Source organism: Giraffa tippelskirchi, chromosome 13, assembly GCF_054371585.1.
Source record: "Giraffa tippelskirchi isolate mGirTip1 chromosome 13, T2T-mGirTip1v1.2.pri, whole genome shotgun sequence".
Classification (NCBI taxonomy): domain Eukaryota; kingdom Metazoa; phylum Chordata; class Mammalia; order Artiodactyla; family Giraffidae; genus Giraffa; species Giraffa tippelskirchi.
In genome coordinates this window covers 3,139,569-3,159,460 of record NC_137287.1, presented here as the reverse complement: position 1 = coordinate 3,159,460, position 19,892 = coordinate 3,139,569, and the positions used below count along the sequence as shown (strand labels likewise).

Genomic DNA, 19,892 nt, shown 5'->3' with positions numbered 1-19,892 from the left:
GCCTCATCAGCCCTGCGTCCAGGTCCCCCTCCCCGAAGCCCGTTTGTCCAGGTTGGGCCCCCGTAACCCGCCTTCTCTGCTGCAGGACGGTAGAGCATTGTCTGCACATGTCGGACCGCATGGTCATCTATTTCTTCATTGCGGCCTCCTACGCGCCCTGGTGAGTGTCTCTGCGGGTCCCTGAGCGAGGTGGGGGGTGGGGCTGGCTTCCTCTCCTTCCCTTCTTCGAATTTCCCTGCATGTTTGGCTGGGTGATCTGTGACCTCAGCACAACAGAGTGTCGGTAAAAGGACGCCCTCCATGCAGTCTCCTTCCTAGAAGCAATGACTTAGCGCCAGTTTCCTGTGTATCCTTGCAGGGTGATTTTGTGTAGAAAAGAGCAAATGTGTGTGTATGTGTATATGTATAGACATGCATTTGCATACATGCATATGCATATATGCAAATACACACACACACACATATATATATTCACACTTATACTTTCCTTCTTTATTTTTTTAAAGTCTTTATTGATCTTGTTACAATATTGCTTCTGTTTTACCTTTTGGTTTTTTGGGCATGAGGCATGTAGGATCCTAGCTCCCTGACCAGGGATCCAACTGAGACCCCCTGCATTGGAAGGTGATGTCTCAACCAGTGGATCGCCAGGGAAGTCCCTATACTTTCCTGCGTGCATGCTCAGTAGTTCAGTTGTGTCCGACTCTTTGTGACCCCGTGGACTGCAGCCCACCAGGCTCCTCTGTCCATGGGGATTCTCCAGGCAAGATACTGGAGTGGGTTGCCATGCCCTCCTCCAGGGGATCTTCCCTACCCAGGGATCGAGCCCAGGTCTCCCATGTTGCAGGTGGATTCTTTACCATCTGAGCCACCTTTCCTACTTGAGTAGAAAAGGAAGGATACTGTACAAATGCTGAAGTCAGCTCTCCTTCTCTTAGTCATGTTCTGGGGGACCTCTTTTCATATTAGTACCTTGAAGATTTCCCCATTCCTTTTTTATAGCAGCATAATATTCCCTGGCCACCTCTATTTATGAATATTTATGACGTCAGGACTCCCCTTACTTTGCTGTAACACAGGGCTACAGTGAAAGTCCTTGCACAATGCAACACATTGTGCCTGGTTCAGTTGGCTGGAAACAGGTGAAACTGCTGAGCCAACCTGTTTTGAGCTACAGAAGCCCCAGATTCTTAAGCCGAGCCTGATCTTTGTGGGGTAAATGCCAAACTTGGAGGCTGGGTGGCAGGAGTGGGCCTTAGTCCTTTGGCTAATTGTTGCCAAGGCACCTTGCACAGATTGTACCGGTTTAAACTCCTCCAGCAGGGACCTCCCTGGTGGTCGGGTGGTTAAGAAACCGTCTGCTAGTGCAGGGGACGTGGGTTCAATCCCTGGTCCGGGAAGCTCTCATATTTTGCAGTGTGGCTGGGCTCATGCACCACAGCTACTGAAACCGCTCTCTGAAGCCCAGAGCCACAACCACGGAAGCCAGCCCACCCTAGAGCCTGTGCGTGTTGGCCTCCAAGGCGTGAGAGCCACAGATAGGTTTGTCCCAGTTTTGCCCAGGGAATTCCAGTTTTTGGCTATCGTGAATGGAGTGTTCTTTTTCATTATGTCAACTAACAAGTGGGTTTAGTTGGTGCACACGAAGGCGACTGCCTTTGGAACATGTTTTGTTGGGATGTGCCTGGAGGGGTCCACACAGGGAATTCCCACATCCCGCGCCAGCCCCCCGGGTGGAGAAGCCGCGTGTCCAGCCCCTCCCCAGTCCGCGGCTCCCGGGGGTGGTGTCCACATCCCATCATCGGCCGTCTTGGGGCAGCTTTTCCCGATTTCTTATTTCACGTGAATGGAATCGTCATTCTTTTGGGTCTCGCTTTCAGGCAGCCTTGTGTAGTGAGGGTCACGGAATCACGGTCGCAGGAGTCGCGGTCCAGTCTCCTTGCTGGACAGCTTTCTGGATGAATGACCAGAGGCGTCCATCTCCTGTGACAGGCGTTTGCGGGGTTTCCGAGTTTGGGGTGATCATGGCTCCACGGTGGGTCCTCTGGTCGCTCTCGCGTGGGTGTGGCAGTGAACTGAGGAGTGGGTGGCGCTTGAAGCAGGATATTCACTTGGTTTTATTATTTTTTTTCCCTGTGGACCATTTTTAAAGTCTTTATTGAATTTGTTACAACATTGCTTCTGTTTCACGTTTTGGTTTTTTGGCTGTGAGTCATTGGGTTTCTTAGCTCCCCGATCAGGGATTGAATCTGCTCCCCCTGCATTGGAAGGCGAAGTCTTAACCACTGGACCATTAGGGAGGTCCTTGGTTTTATCTTTTGGACCGAAGGGTGATGCCTTGGAAAGGAGGAGGTGTAAGGAGGCTGATGCAAGGAGCTGGGAGGGAGATGGTTGTGGCCGGAGCCTTGGCAGTGGCCTTGGAGTTGAGAGGATGGATGGATGGATGGAAAATGTATTTACAGGAAACTGAGTAGGGAAACTGTGAGTGGCTGAAGGTGGGGAGGAATACCAGGGTTTCTGGCTTCCCCCAGGAAATTGGCCCTTGCTGCTGTCAGCCTGGAGGCGTGATCAGAGGCAGCCCATGCCCAGCTGAGTTTTGTGGGAGGAGGGGAACGTGTAAACCAGGATGCTTCTGGTTGTCAGATGCCCGGTGGGCTGGTGTACGGAGACCCCGAAAAGAACTGTCAGCCCTGGGTGAGGGGCTGCTGTTTGAGTGGGCAGGTGGGGGCCCCTGGAGATGCAGAGAGCAGGGGAGAGAAGCCAGAAACGATGGGAGGGTGCCTCTCGAAGGCCCCGGGTCACCCCCGGGCACCACCTGCAGTTCTCAGGAGCCGGGTGATCTCTGGTTTCTTTCTTGGATGTTGCCGATTAGAGTAAAGCTGGGTTTGTGCTCAGCGGCAGTGACTGTCCTAGACCTAGGTTTCTGGAACCATCCTCTGACTGTCTCCCCGCCTTGGCTGATTCGGTGCCTGGGTTTCTGGTCTTCATCCCTGACGCTGACAGTCTGGGCACCGGCTCCGTGCCCGTCCAGTGCTGCTGTCCAAGTTTGTGGCTGTGAACAAAGACACAGCCGTCCGTCCTTGAGGGACTTAGTGTCTCCTGGAGGATGTGGACTTTGTCCCGACACCAACACAGAGGTCGGACACCACCAAGCTGGGAAGGAGGCACACAGGCGCTGAGAAGGGGAGATGTACCCTGGTTTGCGAGCAGAGTCGGGGGGAAGGGTCGGCAGAAGCCGGCGGTTGACTGGATGTGAGGTTGAGAGAGGATCAGAGGTGATGACAGTGTCCTACCTGGACACCCGGGTGCATGAGGGAAGCGAGACAGGAGACAAGGGTTTGGTTGAGGGGGTGGAGGCGTGAATGACTCTGGGTCCCCCCATCCTTGCCTCAAGCTGAAAAAAAACTCCATTTGGGGGGTTTTATTTTCGTTCTTTAAAAAAATTTATTTATTTTTGGTGGTGCTGGGTCTTGGTTGCTGTGCAGGCTTTTCTCTAGTTGAAGTGAGCGGGGGCTACTTCTCACTGCGGTGGCTCCTCTTGCTGAGGAGCACGGGCTCAGGGTTCTCAGACTTCAGTGGGTGCAGTTCCCGGGCTCTGGAGCACAGGCTCAGCAGTTGTGGCACACCGGCTTAGTTGTTCCGAGACATGTGCTGTCTTCCCAGACCAGGGATCGAACCTGCGTCTTCTGCATTGGCAGGCAGCATCTTTACCCCTGAGCCACCAGGGAAGCCCCTTTATTTTCGTTTTTGATAGATTAAGCTTACATATAAGATTCCAGCATATCACCTTTACTTAAAGAAAGGATCTAAAAGGTGGTCGCAAGGCTCCGGCGTTGCTGAAAGAGAACAGTTGTGGCATCAGACTGCACGAGGCCCTGGTCCTGATCAGCCTTTCCGGAGCCACGTGTCCTGGGATAACTCCTGGGTCTCTCCAAGCCTCGGTCTCCTGGCCTTTAAAATGGAGGCAGCGATAGTACCCCCTCCCTCAGCTGTCGTGAAGAGGGATGACGGTGACCTGCACACAGACGCCGTTCACGCGATTAACCACGCAGGGAGGACTGGGTCACGAATGATCAAAGAAACTGGCTGGGTCAGGGGTGACACAGAACCTTCCTTTCCCCAATGCTGCAGAAAACCGTTGATAATTGAGTCATAAATATTGAGGAGGACAAAAGACAAGTCACCGTCTTCTGGAACCAGAGGCCCTTCTGTAGGAGTCTAGTGTGTTTCTGTGCAGTCAGGTTGTACAGACAGCGGCACAGGCTGGAGGCAGGAATGCATGCATGCGGGGCTGGAGAGGGGGTGCAGGACCAGCCCCCTCGCCTGGGGCACAGGCCTGCATTGTCCAGGGCCCCTGGCTCCGCAGCCGTTTCCTAAGCCAGGGTTCCCAACCTCCGAGGTCTAATGCCTGATGACCTGAGGTGGAACTGATGTAATAATAATAATAATAATAATAAATAAAGTGTATAATAAATGTAATTGTGCTCGAATCATCACGAAACCATCCCCTCCCCAGTCCATGGAAAAATTGTCTTCCACGAAACCCATCCCTGGTCCCTAAAAGGTTGGGGACCACTGACCTAAGCCAACAGCTGGAGCCAAAGCCTGGGCCTTGCAGGCACCTGGCCCAGGAGACACCACCTGGCTGGAGCAGCAGAGAGAAAAACCCACTTTTCCGGGAGCCTGGGCAGAATCTCAGGAATGCGGAAGGAAGGAGTTCTTCCTGCAAAGTCCTGTCTACTGCCGAACCCCACACTGTGCTGGCTGCAGAGGGAAAAACTCACGAGGCCCAGCTCAGCTGTCACCCAGCAAGCAGGACGTCCCTGGTGGTCCAGTGGGTGGGAGTCCGCCTGCCAATGCAGGGGACATGGGTCCGATCCCTGCTCTGGGAAGATAACCGCAAGCCGCGGGGCAAGTAAGCCCGGGCGCCAGGAAACGCCCACTGGTTTGAGATGCCCTTTTCCTTCATGCTGGGACATCCTCCGTTTTGCTGACTTGGCTTGAATAATTGCATACAATTTCGGTTTCTCTTTCTGCCTCTCCACGTGCCCCCCGTGAGAGGCCACGTCCCACACGTGGAGCCACAGGGGACAGGCGTTCTGTGGGGTCCGTGTCCCTGGGAGGGGCTGGCCGTGGAAGACGAGGTCCCAGGCCTGCCCCCACCCCTCAGGCCCCTGTGCCCTTCCGTCCTCTCTCCCAGGCTGAACCTCCGCGAACTGGGCCCCTGGGCCTCCCACATGCGATGGCTGGTCTGGATCATGGCCTCGGTCGGCACTGTCTATGTCTTCTTCTTTCATGAGCGGTAAGCCGGGGCGGGGGGAGAGGGGATGGGGTGCCTCCATCAGGGCCTCCTCCCTGCCCCTGGCGGGACGAGACCTCAGGATGTCCCCAGAAGCATGTGGGCACAGCCATGCCTGTCACCCCTGTGTCCAGGCCCATCAGCGGTCACCAGGACCACAGTCCATAGGGTCAATGTGAGGAGTTTAAAATTAAAAGGTCATTGCTGGTGCTTCGACTCACTGAATGGGGTCTTCCTGAAGCTGTGTTAGCAGGTAAGAAGGAGAAGGTCTCAGGGCTGCCCACCCCCTTCCATCCTGCTGAGAGACAGGAGGGGAATGAGGACGTGGGGGAAGGAAACAGAGCTGGAGAAGTGAAAGGCAGCCACAGACTCCTGGACTCTCCAAGGACACCAGACGGGTGTCAGTTGGTGCCGCCGCTCGGATGGATGGAGAGTGACCGCTCGAGCTTGTGGTGAAAGGTGCTGGGATCGAATAGTAATGCCTGCCCTGGGTTGAGCAAGGGAGTAGCCCCCAGGCATGCTATGCCCACCCAGCATTTGCCATCCTCCAATGTCAGTTCACAGGTGTGGAAACCGAGCCTCAGAGAGGGACAGGGACCCGCCCACGGCCACCTGGCTCTGCCAGCACTTGCTGGGTGCAGCTGGGTGAAATCCGAGCTCAGAGCTCAGAGGTGCTGGGCAGAGGGCAGAGTCCCCTTCTGTTACTCTTGGGGGGGGATGTCCCCTCCCCACCCAAATGGGGGAGGCGATGCTCACGGGGAGGCCACGCCACCGTGTCTTCCTGGCAGGTACAAGCTCGTGGAGCTGATGTGCTATGTGGTCATGGGCTTCTTCCCCGCCCTGGTCATCCTCTCCATGGTAAGTCACCCCACCCGGTGTGGGCCTCACGTCTGGCTGGAGGGGGCCCAGAGTGGCACTGGAGGTGGTGAGGTTGAGCCTTCTGCTCCGGCAGATGGCGATCGCAGGCCAGGGGTCCACGTGACTCGCCCGCCAAGGCAGGAGACGTGCAGGTCACCCTGGGCTCAGCTCCTTGCTTCCCGGACGCTTCCTCTGTCTGCTTCACCTCAGCGGGTTCATTAGTCCCTCTGGGCTCCAGTTTTCCTGCTTATTTAGGGATCAACTAAGAAAACTCAGGGAAAGGGACTGGAAGGGTGCCTGCAACAGAGTAAGTACCTGCTGGCTAAATTAAATCTATAATAATAGTAATGTAGGTGGCCTTGGAGGCAGAGCTGAGTCTCCAGCTTGTGACAGCCCCCTTAGCGTTCCTCCTCAACATTTTCCCTGTGAAAACGTGCATTTGTTGTTCAGTCGCTAAGTCATGTCCAACTCTTTCGCGACCCCATGGATTGCAGCATGCCAGACTTCCCAGTTCTTCTCTGTCTGCCGGAGTTTGCTCAAATTCATGTCCATTGAGTCGGTAACGTATGTCCATTGAGTCCGTAACGTGAGTTATCTGATGCCTCTTCATGAGAAACAGAAAAGATATACAACAAACCATTAAGGATGGTTAACAGGCAAGTCTCTGTGGACATGCAGATATGATGACTTGTTTGTTCTTTTACAAAAAAATGGGACCACGCTGTACGAACTGTTCTGCAACATGCCTGTCTCCCTTGGCATGATGTCGAGGGCCTGTCACATAGAGCCGTCCCTGCCTCGGGAGATTGTTGTGAAGATGGCATTGGATAACTCCTGGAAGGCCCTTAGGATGGGGAATGGCGAGCAGTCCGTGCTGAGAAGTGTTACTGTGATATGTCTTTAATAGTCAGGCGTCACCCCCTGGGTGGCTGGGTGCGTGCTTGTACATACCTTTAAGCTCCCCAGCTGTTCCGAAGACCGAGGTGGGTCCCCACATGGGGAGGTAGATGAATCCTCACGAGACTGGGTCGTGGAAGGGATGTATCAGGCTGACAGAGGTGGCCTGAGCCCCCTTATCTTAAGTGATCCGTCCCTCTGAGTCTGGAAGGATACCATCAGACACCGTTATTGGTGGTGAGCAGTGAGACCTGTGGGAAGGGGGCCCAGGAGATGAGGCGGGAGGTTCTTACTCCCCCGTCCCTCCTGTTCTCCTTGAGCTGCCGTAACAACCACCCGCGTGTCACTGGTGCTCACCTCAGAGGGCCGCGAATGCCGCTGTTCTCTTACTGCTTGTGGTTGTTCTCTAAAATGTTTCGCCAGGGATCAGTTCAGTTCAGTTGCTCAGTTGTGTCCGACTATTTCTGACCCCATGGACTGCAGCACGCCAGGCTTCCCTGTCCATCACCAGCTCCTGGAGTTTGCTCAAACTCATGTCCATTGAGTTGGTGATGCCATCCAACCATCTCATCCTCTGTCGTCCCCTTCTCCTCCTGCCCTCAATCTTTCCCAGCATCAGGGTCTTTTTCAATGAGTCAGTTCTTCGCATCACATGGCCAAAGTATTGGAGCTTCAGCTTCAGCATCAGTCCTTCCAATGAATATTCAGGACTGATCTCCTTTAGGATGGACTGGTTGGATCTCCTTGCAGTCCAAGGGACTCTCAAGAGTCTTCTCCAACACCACAGTTCAAAAGCAGCAATTCTTCGGTGCTCAGCTTTCTTTATCGTCCAACTCTCACTTCCATCCCATGGATACATACTACTTTTTAAGAACTGTGATAAAATACACATACAGTTAATGGTTTTGGCCGTCTTTAAGTGTTCAGTTCAAGGTCGTGAAGTTCATTCATCTTGTTGTGCAGCCATCACCACCGTCCATCCACAGAACTGTCTCATCTTCCCACAGTCTGTCCCCATTAAACCCTCACTCCCTACCTGTGCCCCCAACCCAGCCCTGGTAGCCAGACGGCGACTGTGCTTTCCAACTGTGAATTTGACTCGTTCAGGTGATCAAAGCCTATGGTCGCTGTCCTTTTGTGTCTGGTTTATTTCCCTTTGCACAACATCCTTGAGGTTTCCTCCGTGGTGTATCACGTGTCAGAGTTTCCTCCTTTTTTAAGACTGAGTAATGCTCCATCATGCAAACTAACACAAATACCATTTTGCATATCCATTCTCCTCCTGGCGGATGCTTCGGTTGCCTCCCCCCTTTTGGCTGCTGTAAATGATGTTGCAGTGAACTTGATTGTACAAGTATCTGTGTGTGTCTCTGCTTTCCCTTCTTTGATGTATTGCTTTTTAGGAAAGATAAAAAGCTACGCAATATCCTTTGAGATTTTGACAGAAATGCGTTACACACGAGAATGAATCGGTGCGGTGGGGGTGGGGCGGGGTGGAGAATTGGTGACATCGGTGTGTTGAGATGCCCCTCCTGGGACTGTGGGCGGCCGCACCGTCCACGTGTCTTCTTGTCTGGGGTGGTGGGGGGATGGCTGGGTGGTTCTGGTCTTGCTGGCCGCTCATCTGATCTGTGCTCACCCTTGTCCTTGCCGGCAGCGCAACACCGAGGGCATCTGGGAGCTGGTGACCGGAGGGGTCTTCTACTGCTTGGGCATGGTGTTCTTCAAGAGTGACGGGAGGATCCCCTTTGCCCATGCCATCTGGCACCTCTTTGTGGCATTTGGTGCTGGCATCCACTACTATGCCATCTGGAGGTACTTGTATCTGCCCAGCACCCTGCAGGCCAAGGTGTCCAAGTGAGGTGGCCCAGCCTGTGTGGGGACGTGTAGGCCTTTGGAGCAGAGCATCATGGGGAGTGTTCCTGCGAACCTGAGCCCAGGGCACAGCGTCCAAGCCCGTCCACCCTCCCACGGGTAGAGCTTTCAGTTGGGCCCAAGATCACTTCTGCCGATGAGCCAGACCATCCCTTGGGTTCTAGGCGAGAGAGAGGGCATTTAGTCATTGTCACAGAGGAGAAATTAACCCTATAGTGCGTTCCTGTTCTAGACAGATGTTTCCTAAAACAACCAACATTCACATCGTCAGAAAAGGGGGCAGATATGGTCCTGGCCACTTGAGGAATGACGGGCTCCATACATGCTTCTCAAGGCCCTGAGAAGTCTATCGGGGAGTCTGGTGTTATCGATACCCCGGTGGCCTGGGCCTCCTTCTCTGCTACCAAAGTCCTGGCTGGGGAGTTATCCCCTGCTCAGGGGGAAAGTCCCCCAGCTTGTAGATCAGGGATGGTGAGAATCCGTGACCGTGGCAGTCATCCCAAATCAGCTGCCGCGCGGGGCGGTTTCAGAATTTTTTCCACGACTTCTCTGGGCAGCCACTGCCAATCAACTCGGCACTCGTGAAGGCACCTCTTTGCCTTGCCTGCCCCATGCGCTCTGCAGTGGGATTGTGGCCAGACCACTTCGGCGTCTCCATGCTGGGGAGCGGGCTTGGTCCCCTGGAGGGGGCAGGTGGGGGCCGTGGCGGGGAGACTGAGGCGGACCCAGTGCAGCCCGCCATCCTGCTGGGCTTGGTCCCCTGGAGGGGGCAGGTGGGGGCCGTGGGGGGAGACTGAGGCGGGCCCAGTGCAGCCCGCCATCCTGCTGCGCGGCAGCGGGTTCTCAGCACAGAGGGTGAGCGTTGGGGGATGCGCCTCCCGTGCCTTGGCCGTTTCTTCTCTTGCCGACAAACCCAGAGAAATTACGAGAGCCATTTGTTGGGGGGTGGGGTGGGGGGGCAAGCAGATCCCAGGAACTCATTTGCTTGCTCCAGATTTAGGGTTTGTTGTGATTCAGATTCTCAATGGGTGCCGATCAGCCGCCCTTGGAGACTCCTCGGATGAGCCCTGGAGGGAAGGCCTCGGGTTGTTTGATAAGGATCTGGGCAGAGCGCCCGGGACACCCCCCACCTCCGAAGCCTTCAGCAGTCCAAAGACCGGCCTTCCAGGGCTGTGTCCTCAGCCCTCTCACGGAGCTGGGCCAGCACTCGGGACTGGCACGCGGGCATCTGCTGGGGAGGGAGCCAGGCCGCCTGCAGGGTCTAACCTGGCGTCTCAGGCTACGTCAGGATCTGCATCTCGTTAGACGGACTTCACTCGAGACTCCCAGCCAGGGTCAAGTGGGCAGAGACAAGGATGCCTAACGCCGAGTTCTCGCACATTCCGAGGTGTTTGAGGGCTCCGGCATCTGGAACCCCACATTTGAGACGATATTAAGTCCTCTGACACATCCTCAGGCGGGTGGGTTCTGAGCTTGGGGATTTTTGTCCTCTTGCCTGGGTGTGTGTGTGTGTTTGTGCAAACCTGCCCTGTGAGCCCACCAAGGATTTCCTATCAGCTGGGGGGTCAGGGTTGGAGATGGGGGGAGGGGAAACTTTGAGGGGGAGGGCAGGCTAGCCCTGGCTGAGGGCAGGGACCCTGTGACCCGACCTCTGCTGGGGTCTGAGGTGGGGGAGGGACCACGTGGGTCCTGGGATGCTGTTTAGGAAAACTCCCGAAGCATGGCACCATGGCAGGCCGAGATGACAGTCCCGTCATTGAGCGGTTGATGGGGACCAAAGCCCAGTGGCAGGGCCAGTGCTGAGTGCTCAAGACGCTGACCCGGGACTTCCTGTACTGTCCCCGAGTCCCTGCCGAGCTCCTCTGATGCCTGCGTTTCCTCATGCTCCTTCTCCTGGTTACTGGGTATGATATTTCTCCCTAGACAGCCTGCTCCTTTATCCCCACACCTACTGAGGTGCCTGTTCCTCCGTCGGGGACTCTGTTCACCCCTCATCCACCCAACTCCTACACATCCTTCAAAGCCCCACTTGGGCATTAGCACAGAAGAACTTCTGCTCTTCCTTTGATTTAGGGGCTCCCCCCACTCTGCTTCCCAACACCCCCGTGCTCACCTGCCCACTCGTGTTCCTTCATCCCCTGGTACTTGTGCCTGCTGCCCGACACACATGCTCCTGGAGGGAGGGTCTGTGTCTTGCTAGACTCGGGACCAGTTCCAGCATCCTCCCACCCCTTTGTGAAGGCTTGGGCCAACTCCTTAACCTCTCTGTGCCTCAGTGTCCTCTGCTGTAAGATGAGTGTGGTAAGGCGACACCTCTCAGGGTTGTTTGAAGATTCAGCAGGAGGCTGAATGTAAAACACTTCAGCCTGGTAGCCTCATTAGCTCCCTTAGTTGGAAAGCAATCCCCGATGATGATAGTGAGGGGTGTGGCAAAGCCTGTGCTGCCCAGAGGAATAAATCACTAATGGTGGAATGTCTGACTGTGGACAGGCTGGTGAGGACACTGGAGGGTGTTTCATGCAGCCTTGACCACACCGCCCCCACCCCTCAATTCCAATTCAGGACCTGCTTCCCATGAACTTTCTTCCCCAGCATCATTCTGAGAGTGAATTTCCCAGGATGCCATTTAACCCAAGACCCTGGCATTCCTTCACATATATCACAAACATTGCAGGCAAGGAAAAGACATTCCTCAGTCCCTCATTAGGTAAGACTGTGTCCCAGGAGCCTCCTAGGCTGTGGAGGGGGGAGGGAGGGGGAGGGGCGGGGTGGTCAGGACACTGGAAATGCAGATGCCCGCCAGCTCCCTCGTCCTGTCCTTTGAGGCTGTCCTGTGCCAGGATGACCCAGCAAGGCAGCTGTTGTGTCCCAAGGAACGGGGGGAGGGAGCAGTTGGCAGCAGAGTGGCCTGTTGGACATTCCGGGCACTTCAGCGACCACTCCTGAGTTAGGTGGGCACTGCCAGGGCAGGGTGAGAGGTGGAGCTGGTGCAAACGTTGGGGAGGAAGGCAGGAGCGGGGGGGCTGGGGCTCACATTTCAACAGCGTGCCCCCCACGGCATCCCGCGCCGGTGGGCCGGCCTGCCATCGACCACCTGCTCAGTTAGTCCACAGGCGATCATCACGACAAACCAGAGCAGGCGCGCTTGCTGGTGGAGGCCTGGCTGCCAGTCGGCGGGGTTTCCCTGAAAGACCCAGGGCAGAGCTCACCCAGGACTGTCCCCTTAGCCCAAGGGAGGGGTTTCAGTCATTGTCACAGAGCATCGCTGCCTTTCTGTCTTGATTGCCAGTTGCAGTTGCACGTACAGCGGGAGCGGGGCTGAGCATCGCCTTTCCGTCAGCCTTTGGGTCGGGCCGGGGAAGAATTGTAGGAAAGCACTGGGAGTGGAGAGGGGCGGACAGAGATGAGACTTGTCAGTGGGCCTGGATCTGAAGCCCTAACGCCACCTTGGTTTGTGGGTGGACGCCCCCACAGAGGGGTCATTTAGAAGGTTGCAGTCCCGGGGCTTCCGGGGGGTTTTCAACTCTTCCCAGCTCTGTTTTCTGTATTTGCGAAGGCTGAAGTGCTCTGAAGGTTTTCCTGTAACCCTGATCGAGCCCCTGCAGTTGGACCCAGGCCTCCGTCAGGAACAAGGCAGGGTGGTGCTCGCTCAGGCTGCCCATAGCCCCTGCATGTGCTGAGACGGGCAGCTGGAGCTCAGAGGCTGAGATGGGCCTGGTGACCTGGTCAGAAAAGGGCCTGTCAAACGTGCCACCGCAAACTGTGTGATCAGATGCTGAGATGCAGGCTCTGGGGACGGCTTTGTGGGGTGCTGAAGGAGCCTGGGGAAGTCCCAGCAGCTGCTTCCACACGGGCAGAGCGGCTCAGGTGTACCCACAGGTTACAGATGTGGGTACAGGTGAGGGAAAGAGGCAGATAATGTCGTAGTATCATTATGAAAGGGCTTTCCTGGTGGCTTGGTGGTAAAGAACATGCCTGCCAATGTAGGAGATGCGGGTTTGATCCCTGGGTCAGGAAGATCCCCTGGAGGAGGAAATGGCAACCCGCTCCAGTATTCTTGCCTGGAGAATCCCATGGACAGAGGAGCCTGGTGGGCTACAGTCCACGGAGTCGCAAACAGTTGGACATGACTAAGTGGCTAAACAACAAAAACAATCATTATGAAAACGGTTTGACTTTGGGAACCCTCTGGTAGGGTCTTGGGGGGGCCCAGGGGCCTAGACTAAACGTTGTTGAGAACCATGGGTAGATCCAGCATTGTCCACTTTGTTTTACATCTGGAAATGCTTAGTCACTGGGGTTATCATAGAGCAACACTATCTGATTTTAGCTGAACCTGGAGACGTGGGTGGGACAGGGAGGCAGAGGGTAGTGGACAGTGGTCTGGGAGACTCTCGATGTCGCGGGCAGGCCCCATGACCGTCGGTCATTGACAATACTTCGTGTCCAGCAAAGTGCCCAGCACTTAGCAGATGCTCAGACAAACGTGCAGAAGGAACGGCGGATGGGGAGCTTGGTCTGGCGTGGTCCCCACCTCCTTCTTCCCCCTGAGGCTGGAAGACCGGCTGAGGAGTCTCGTGTGAGTCTTGCTCCCTTTACGTCTGGGGCCGGATGGGGCAAGTTCACGACCAGGGTCTGCGGGGACACCGCCCTGCCTTTCCTCTCGTGTCTCTGCTCATCGGAAGACACCTGGGGGCTGTTTGTTTCCAACTCAGGTTTGTGATGAGTGTTGCCTCTGCCCCAAGTGGGTCTGGAGCCCTGGTGCCCCCGGATGAGGGAGACAGGACCCCACGGGGAAACAAGGTCTGCACGTGTCAGGATGGCCGTCTGGAGGGGCCCTGAGACACCTGTGGGTGGAGGGAGTGTGTATCCTAGTGACTGGGAGGGAGTGGCTTTCTTTCTTTCTTTTTTTTTGGCTGCACCAGAGCTTGTGGGATCTTAGTTCCACAATCAGGGATTAAACCTGGGCCCACGGCAGTGGAAACTTGGGAGTCCTAACCACTGGACCCCCAGGGAATTCCCTTGGGGGTTGTTTTCTTAAAGATGTTTTCATTATAATAATAAATGCTTACTATAAAAATTTCAGGAAATGCTAGGAAGGTAGAAAATATTTGCCAGCATCTACCTCAGATAACCCTGGTGGCTCAGACTATAAAGAATCTGCCCGCGATGCAGGAGACCCCAGTTCAATCCCTGGGTCAGAAAGATCCCCTGGAGAAGAGAATGGCAACTCACCCCAGTATTCTTGCCTAGAGAGTTCCATGCACAGAGGAGCCTGGTGGGCTGCAGTCCGTAGGGTCACAAGGAGTCGGACACGACTGAGCAACTAACACACACACACACACACACACACACACACACACACACACACACACACACATGCCTCAGATAACCGCTCCTAGTTTTTTTCTTTCTGTTCTCCTCACTCAGTGGGTACTATTTTTTGTTCGCTTTGGCCAGGAGACTTGCGGGATCTGAGTTCCCTGACCAGGAATTAAACCCAGGCCCTCCTGCAGTGAAAGTGCAGAGTCCTAACCTCTGGTCCACCACAAAGTCCCTCAACGCATACTTTTAAATTGTGATGTTTTCTTCTCTTGCCATAGACACCTTTACAGCCTAGTTAAAAAGAATGACTTCTATTTCTCCTTATTTCAAGCTCTTTGTAAACCTTCTCTTAAAGGCCTCCATTAAGTGGGTGTACCACAATTTCTTTAATCATTCTTTTAATTCAGGAGACAAATATAGATTGATCTGTGACGAGGATCTTCGGCCATCAAGCTTTCCCTCGTGGGTAGCGTTTGCTTTCGGCCCCATGCAGGCGGCAGGTGGGACTTGCTTCCTGCTATCTGGGCTGTCCATCCCGGCCAGCACTGTTCCTGTGGACACTGGGCGGACTGTTCCTACAGCTGGCCACCGTCCTCATCCCTGAAGGAGTCTGGGCTTCCGGGGACCTCCTGCCTGGGTGCTGCCAGAGGGCTGGATTATCAGCCCATGAGGCATGAGCAGCGGAGGGCAGGGGGAGCACATGTCTGCGTGTCCTCCAGGTGGTCGGTAGATTGAGGGCAGGAGGAGACGGGGGCGACAGAGGCTGAGATGGTTGGACAGCATCGCCGACTCAATGGCCATGAGTTTGAGCAAGCTTTGGGGGAGAGTGAAGGTCAGGGAAGCCTGGTGGGCTGCAGTCCATGGAGATGCAAAGAGTGGGACGTGACTGAGCGACTAAACAACAGCAGCAGGTGGTCTGGTGGCTCACAAGGGGGAGAGGCCGACGGGCTGTGGTGGGCAGGCTGCTGGGTGGGCGTGCTGACCCTGGCTGGCGCTGGCAGCTGCTGGTGGCAGGTGAGAAGCCCTTGAGGGTTCTGGTGTGGTTTACACATGTGTGGTGCCATGGAGGCCGACTGTTAAGTTTTCAGGACTTTGGAAAGTCCTTAAACCACGGCTAGTGTGAATCTGGCCAGAGTGGAATATCTACATTGTGGAAACCTGCAAAGCCCGCACAGCAGAGCTTTGCCTTTTGGGGAGTGTGTTTACCAGTGGGCCGCGGCCCGCACCCCAGGCAGGCTTTCCTGTGTTCCACCCCCTCTTCATGATTAGCACGTCGGGTGCACACAGCTGGGGGGCCCCCCAGCTGTCGCAGCGGTAAAGAACCCGTCCGCCAGTGCAGGAGACATGAGAGACACCAATTCGATCCCTGGGTCGGGAAGATCCCCTGGAGCAGCAAAAGGCAACCTGCTCCAGTATTCTTGCCTGGAGAATCCCGTGGACAGAGGAGCCTGGTGGGCCACAGTCCAGGAGGTCACAATGAGTGGGACACGACTGAGCGTCTGAGCACTCAGTTACAGACGAGCGCTCATTCTCATCCGTGTTTTCACGTGTTTCTCCCCACAAAGCCTGGCAAGACGAAACCGCTGTTTGTGCGTCTTACCTGGGGAGACTGAGGCTGCTCAGAGAGGCCGAGTGATTTGCCTGAGGCAGCCCAGCGGGCGGGGCCTGGAATCCAGGGAGCGGTCCCTGCCTGTGGCTCCCTGCCTCCTCCCGAGGGGCTGGGCTGTCTTGCTCCTGTGGGCTGAGCTCTGGGGCAGCAGATGAAGGCGTCTTCTTAACATCCTTCTGGGGCCACATTGCTCCTGATTTGGCTGCTGAATCCCCGAATTCTGTCAGTTTTGCCTGTGTCTCGGCAGGTCTGACGCTGAGACCGCGGGTGTTTCCTGCTCCCGAGTGGTGCTTGTCTTCTTAAGGCGCGCGTGTCCATGCCAACGCTTTCCCACCAGCACCGCGAGGTGAAGGCAGTGTGCACACACACTCTAAAGATTATGGGTCTATGCGTGGAGAAGCGACTGGGGTGAGGATTTGCGGTCTGCTGGGCCTGGCACAGCCGTGACTGATGAATCTCGGAATCTCTGCCTACACACCCCCCTCCCCACCTCCACCAGCTTTTCCTTGCAAACCTGGCCTCACGATGGGCTTTCCAACCGACGTTTACGCGCGTGGTGGTGGTCGGAGGGGAGGTGCCCATTCCGGCGGTGGCCCGGCAGCCCATTTCAGGAGGGTGACCTGTGCGTCCCGGGGTTGGCCCCGTGCGATCGTGAGGAGTCAGGCTGCAGGGTGCGTGGATTAGCTGGCATTCGTGTTTTCCAAGCCTTCTTAATACCCATCAAAAGAAATGCGTTTTACACAGTGATCCGGTTTTATATGTCCCGCCCTGAAACAGGACCTGCTGGCGGGGTGCACTGTGACATTCCCTCACCTGCTCTGACCCCCCGGCTCTATCGTGTCCTATGGCATTTTTTTCAAGGTGGAATGATTCTGTGGCCCACAGGTGGGCCTGCATCCTCAGTTCCGGGAGCTGCCCTTGGCACTCTCTGAAAAGCCCTGGGCATTGATGTTGGGGCTTCGTGCCTGTTGGCCGTGATCGGCAGGGGTCAGCATGGTGCCATGCCTCGGGAGCCTGGGTGTCCCAAGGCCGTATGGGAAGCTCTGAGGATCTGGTTACTCCTAACCCTGACCCCCCTGAGGGAAATACAGTGCCAGACTTTGGGGGTCTCTTGTCCCGGTGATGTTCCCATGTTCAGGGGGCCTTGGAGCTGAGTGGTTGTAGACCTTGGGTAGGCAGCATGCCTGGACATGTGGGCATTAGTTCAGGAAGCGTTGGGAAAGCGGGAGGGAGAGGGGGAATCCAGAGATTTTTGGATCCAGAGTTTTGGAAAGGCAGCTTTGCCTCTGTAAACAATTTCAAATTTCAGGCTCTGACTCTGGGGAATGACTCGCCCACCAGTCCTGTTTACACGGCCAGGTTTCACGAGGAATCTGCCCACTTGTGTGCAGGTGTAGACCCTGCTGCTTGTTAAGCCCTTTCTTGGGAGTGGGGGTGGGGTAGCGACCAGGAGCTCCGATTGTCTTTCCTACTCATTTTTATATATCTATCATGTCTACAATGTTTGGGATTGGCACATTTGTAGCATGACTTTTAAAAACCGTCCTGCTGGTACTGGACCTTTTCTGTGGTTGTGAAACTGTCATTTTGTATTAACTTGTTATTGAATAAACATTTGTATTAAGAAGAATAATCCTGCTGGCGAATGTGGTCGTTTCCAGTGGAGTAGAAAGAACTTAATAAAAATTCAAGATGCTTCATGCTTGCCCAGTTGTCTTTTTAAAAATAACATTGGTCAAAAGTTTTTTTTTTTTAATAAAAGCTGTTCATTGTAGAAAAGTTGGAATATTTAGAAAAATATAAAGGAAAAACTGTGTATTGCTGTATAACAAGTTATCCTGGAATGCAGTCTTAAGACAGCAAATAACCATCAACCTGTCTTTTGGCTTCTGTTGGTAAGGAATTCAGAATCAGCTTCAGCTGGTGGGGAGAGTCAGCTGAAGGCATATCCAGTCACACGGTGCTTGGCACTGGCAGCTGGCTGTGGCCCCTCAATGGGGAGGCAGGCCAAACACTGCTTTAAAAGGTAGATGGTGGGACTTCCCTGGCAGTCCAGGGGGTGCAGGCTCAATCCCTACTTGGGGAACTAAGATCCCAGATGCTGAGTGGTGTGGCCAAAATATATATTTTTTAAAGTAGATTTTATTATTGTTCAGGGACGGTGAGGCCAACAGATCAGGAGAGGACTGCCACTGAAAAGACAGTTTGTTATTCACCGACCCCAAGGGAAGGGGGCGTCATTCACCGACCCCAAGGGAAGGGGGCGTCATTCACCGACCCCAAGGGAAGGGGGCGTCATTCACCGACCCCAAGGGAAGGGGGCGTCATTCACCGACCCCAAGGGAAGGGGGCGTCATTCACCGACCCCAAGGGAAGGGGGCGTCATTCACCGACCCCAAGGGAAGGGGGCGTCATTCACCGACCCCAAGGGAAGGGGGCGTCATTCACCGACCCCAAGGGAAGGGGGCGTCATTCACCGACCCCAAGGGAAGGGGGCGTCATTCACCGACCCCAAGGGAAGGGGGCGTCATTCACCGACCCCAAGGGAAGGGGGCGTCATTCACCGACCCCAAGGGAAGGGGGCGTCATTCACCGACCCCAAGGGAAGGGGGCGTCATTCACCGACCCCAAGGGAAGGGGGCGTCATTCACCGACCCCAAGGGAAGGGGCGTTATTCACCGACCCCAAGGGAAGGGGGCGTTATTCACCGACCCCAAGGGAAGGGGGCGTGCACTGCCAGGCAGGGCTACAGTGGGAAGCACAGGAAGCAGACGGAGCAGGGGAATGTGGACCACAGCCTTCACTGTGATTTCCCTGGGAAGGAATCAGTGAGGCTCTCTTGGTCTTTTCTTACCTTTTGTCCAGACTTTGCCCCAACTGTGCATGCACACAATTATTTTTGGCTCATTATGATTTTCTTGTATATTGTAGGCCCAGGTGCAAGCATTGCAGCAAAGGGTTCTCGGGTCCCAGGCCTGTCTCGGCACCTCCCCCAAAATGCTCCCAGGCAACAACAAATCAAGTAAGCAATAAAAAATTAATCTTCACGGCAATGTCAGACCCAAGCAAGCATTTCGGCCCTTCAACAGTATGCCCGCTAGAGGGCACAGTCTTGTGTTTATCACGAGGTCATATTTTTGGCTAATGAAATCAATCCTGATTCCTATGTGGTCTGAAACATACTCCCAGTCCCAAGAGCGCTAGAACTTCCAGAGACTTCACCACATGAGCAGTTTAATAATCACTGGGGTAGAGGATTTCTTAAAGCACCCCCCAGCCTAAAATCTTTGACAGTTAATATGATTCAAGTTTCTTTATGACAGACCCAGCACTCAAAAGTAATTTGATGTGATCTAATTTAATTGGAAGGACTGACGCTGAAGCTGAAGCTCCAATACTTTGGCCACCTGATGGGAAGAGCCAACTCACTGGAAAAAGACCCTGATGGCCGGAAGGATTGAGGGCAGAAGAAGGGGGCGACAGAGGCTGAGATGGTTGGATGGCATCACTGACTCAATGGACATGAGTTTGAGCAAACTCTGGGAGATAGTGAAGGACAGGGAAGCCTGGCACACTGCGGTCCATGGGGTTGAAAGAGTCAGACACGATTTAGCAACCGAACAACAGAATTTTAGTGTTACTGTTTGTTTCAATTAAACACTACCCAGGCTTCATTTCCTATCAACATGCTAATGACTTTTGAAATTTGTTATTATTTTAATTAAAAGCTCTTATTGAAATATAGTTGATTTACAATATTGTGTTAGTTTCACTTGTATGGCAAAGTGATATAATTTTACACACACACACGCGCTCACTCGCTTCAGTGGTGTCTGACTCTTCCACCCTGTGGACTGTAACCCACGGGACTCTTCAGGCAGGAATGCTGGAGGGGGTGGCCATGCCCTCCTCCAGGGGGTCTGCCTGACCCAGGGATTGAACCCGTCTCTTTTGTTTCCTACATTGGCCAGCAGGTTCTTTACCGCTAGCACCACGTGGGAAGCCCATATATATATATATTTTTTTTTT

General features: G+C 54.6%; 1 protein-coding gene across 2 annotated transcripts in view; it reads left to right on the top strand.

Annotated features, from left to right (window-relative positions):
• MMD2 (monocyte to macrophage differentiation associated 2) overlaps positions 1–19,616 on the top strand; it is a 57,677-nt gene extending 38,061 nt beyond the window's left edge. Inside the window, exons 4-8 of one of the 2 annotated variants that reach the window (XM_081552713.1) lie at positions 86–160; positions 5,201–5,302; positions 6,088–6,157; positions 18,795–18,885; positions 19,233–19,616. In XM_081552713.1, coding sequence (XP_081408839.1) covers positions 86–160; positions 5,201–5,302; positions 6,088–6,157; positions 18,795–18,885; positions 19,233–19,324 — 430 coding nt within the window. In that variant the 3' untranslated portion in view covers positions 19,325–19,616. Of the gene's footprint in view, positions 1–85; positions 161–5,200; positions 5,303–6,087; positions 6,158–8,711; positions 8,916–18,794; positions 18,886–19,232 lie in introns of those variants that run through there. The other variant, XM_081552712.1, reaches the window with a different exon arrangement.
• Positions 19,617–19,892: the final 276 nt, after the last annotated feature.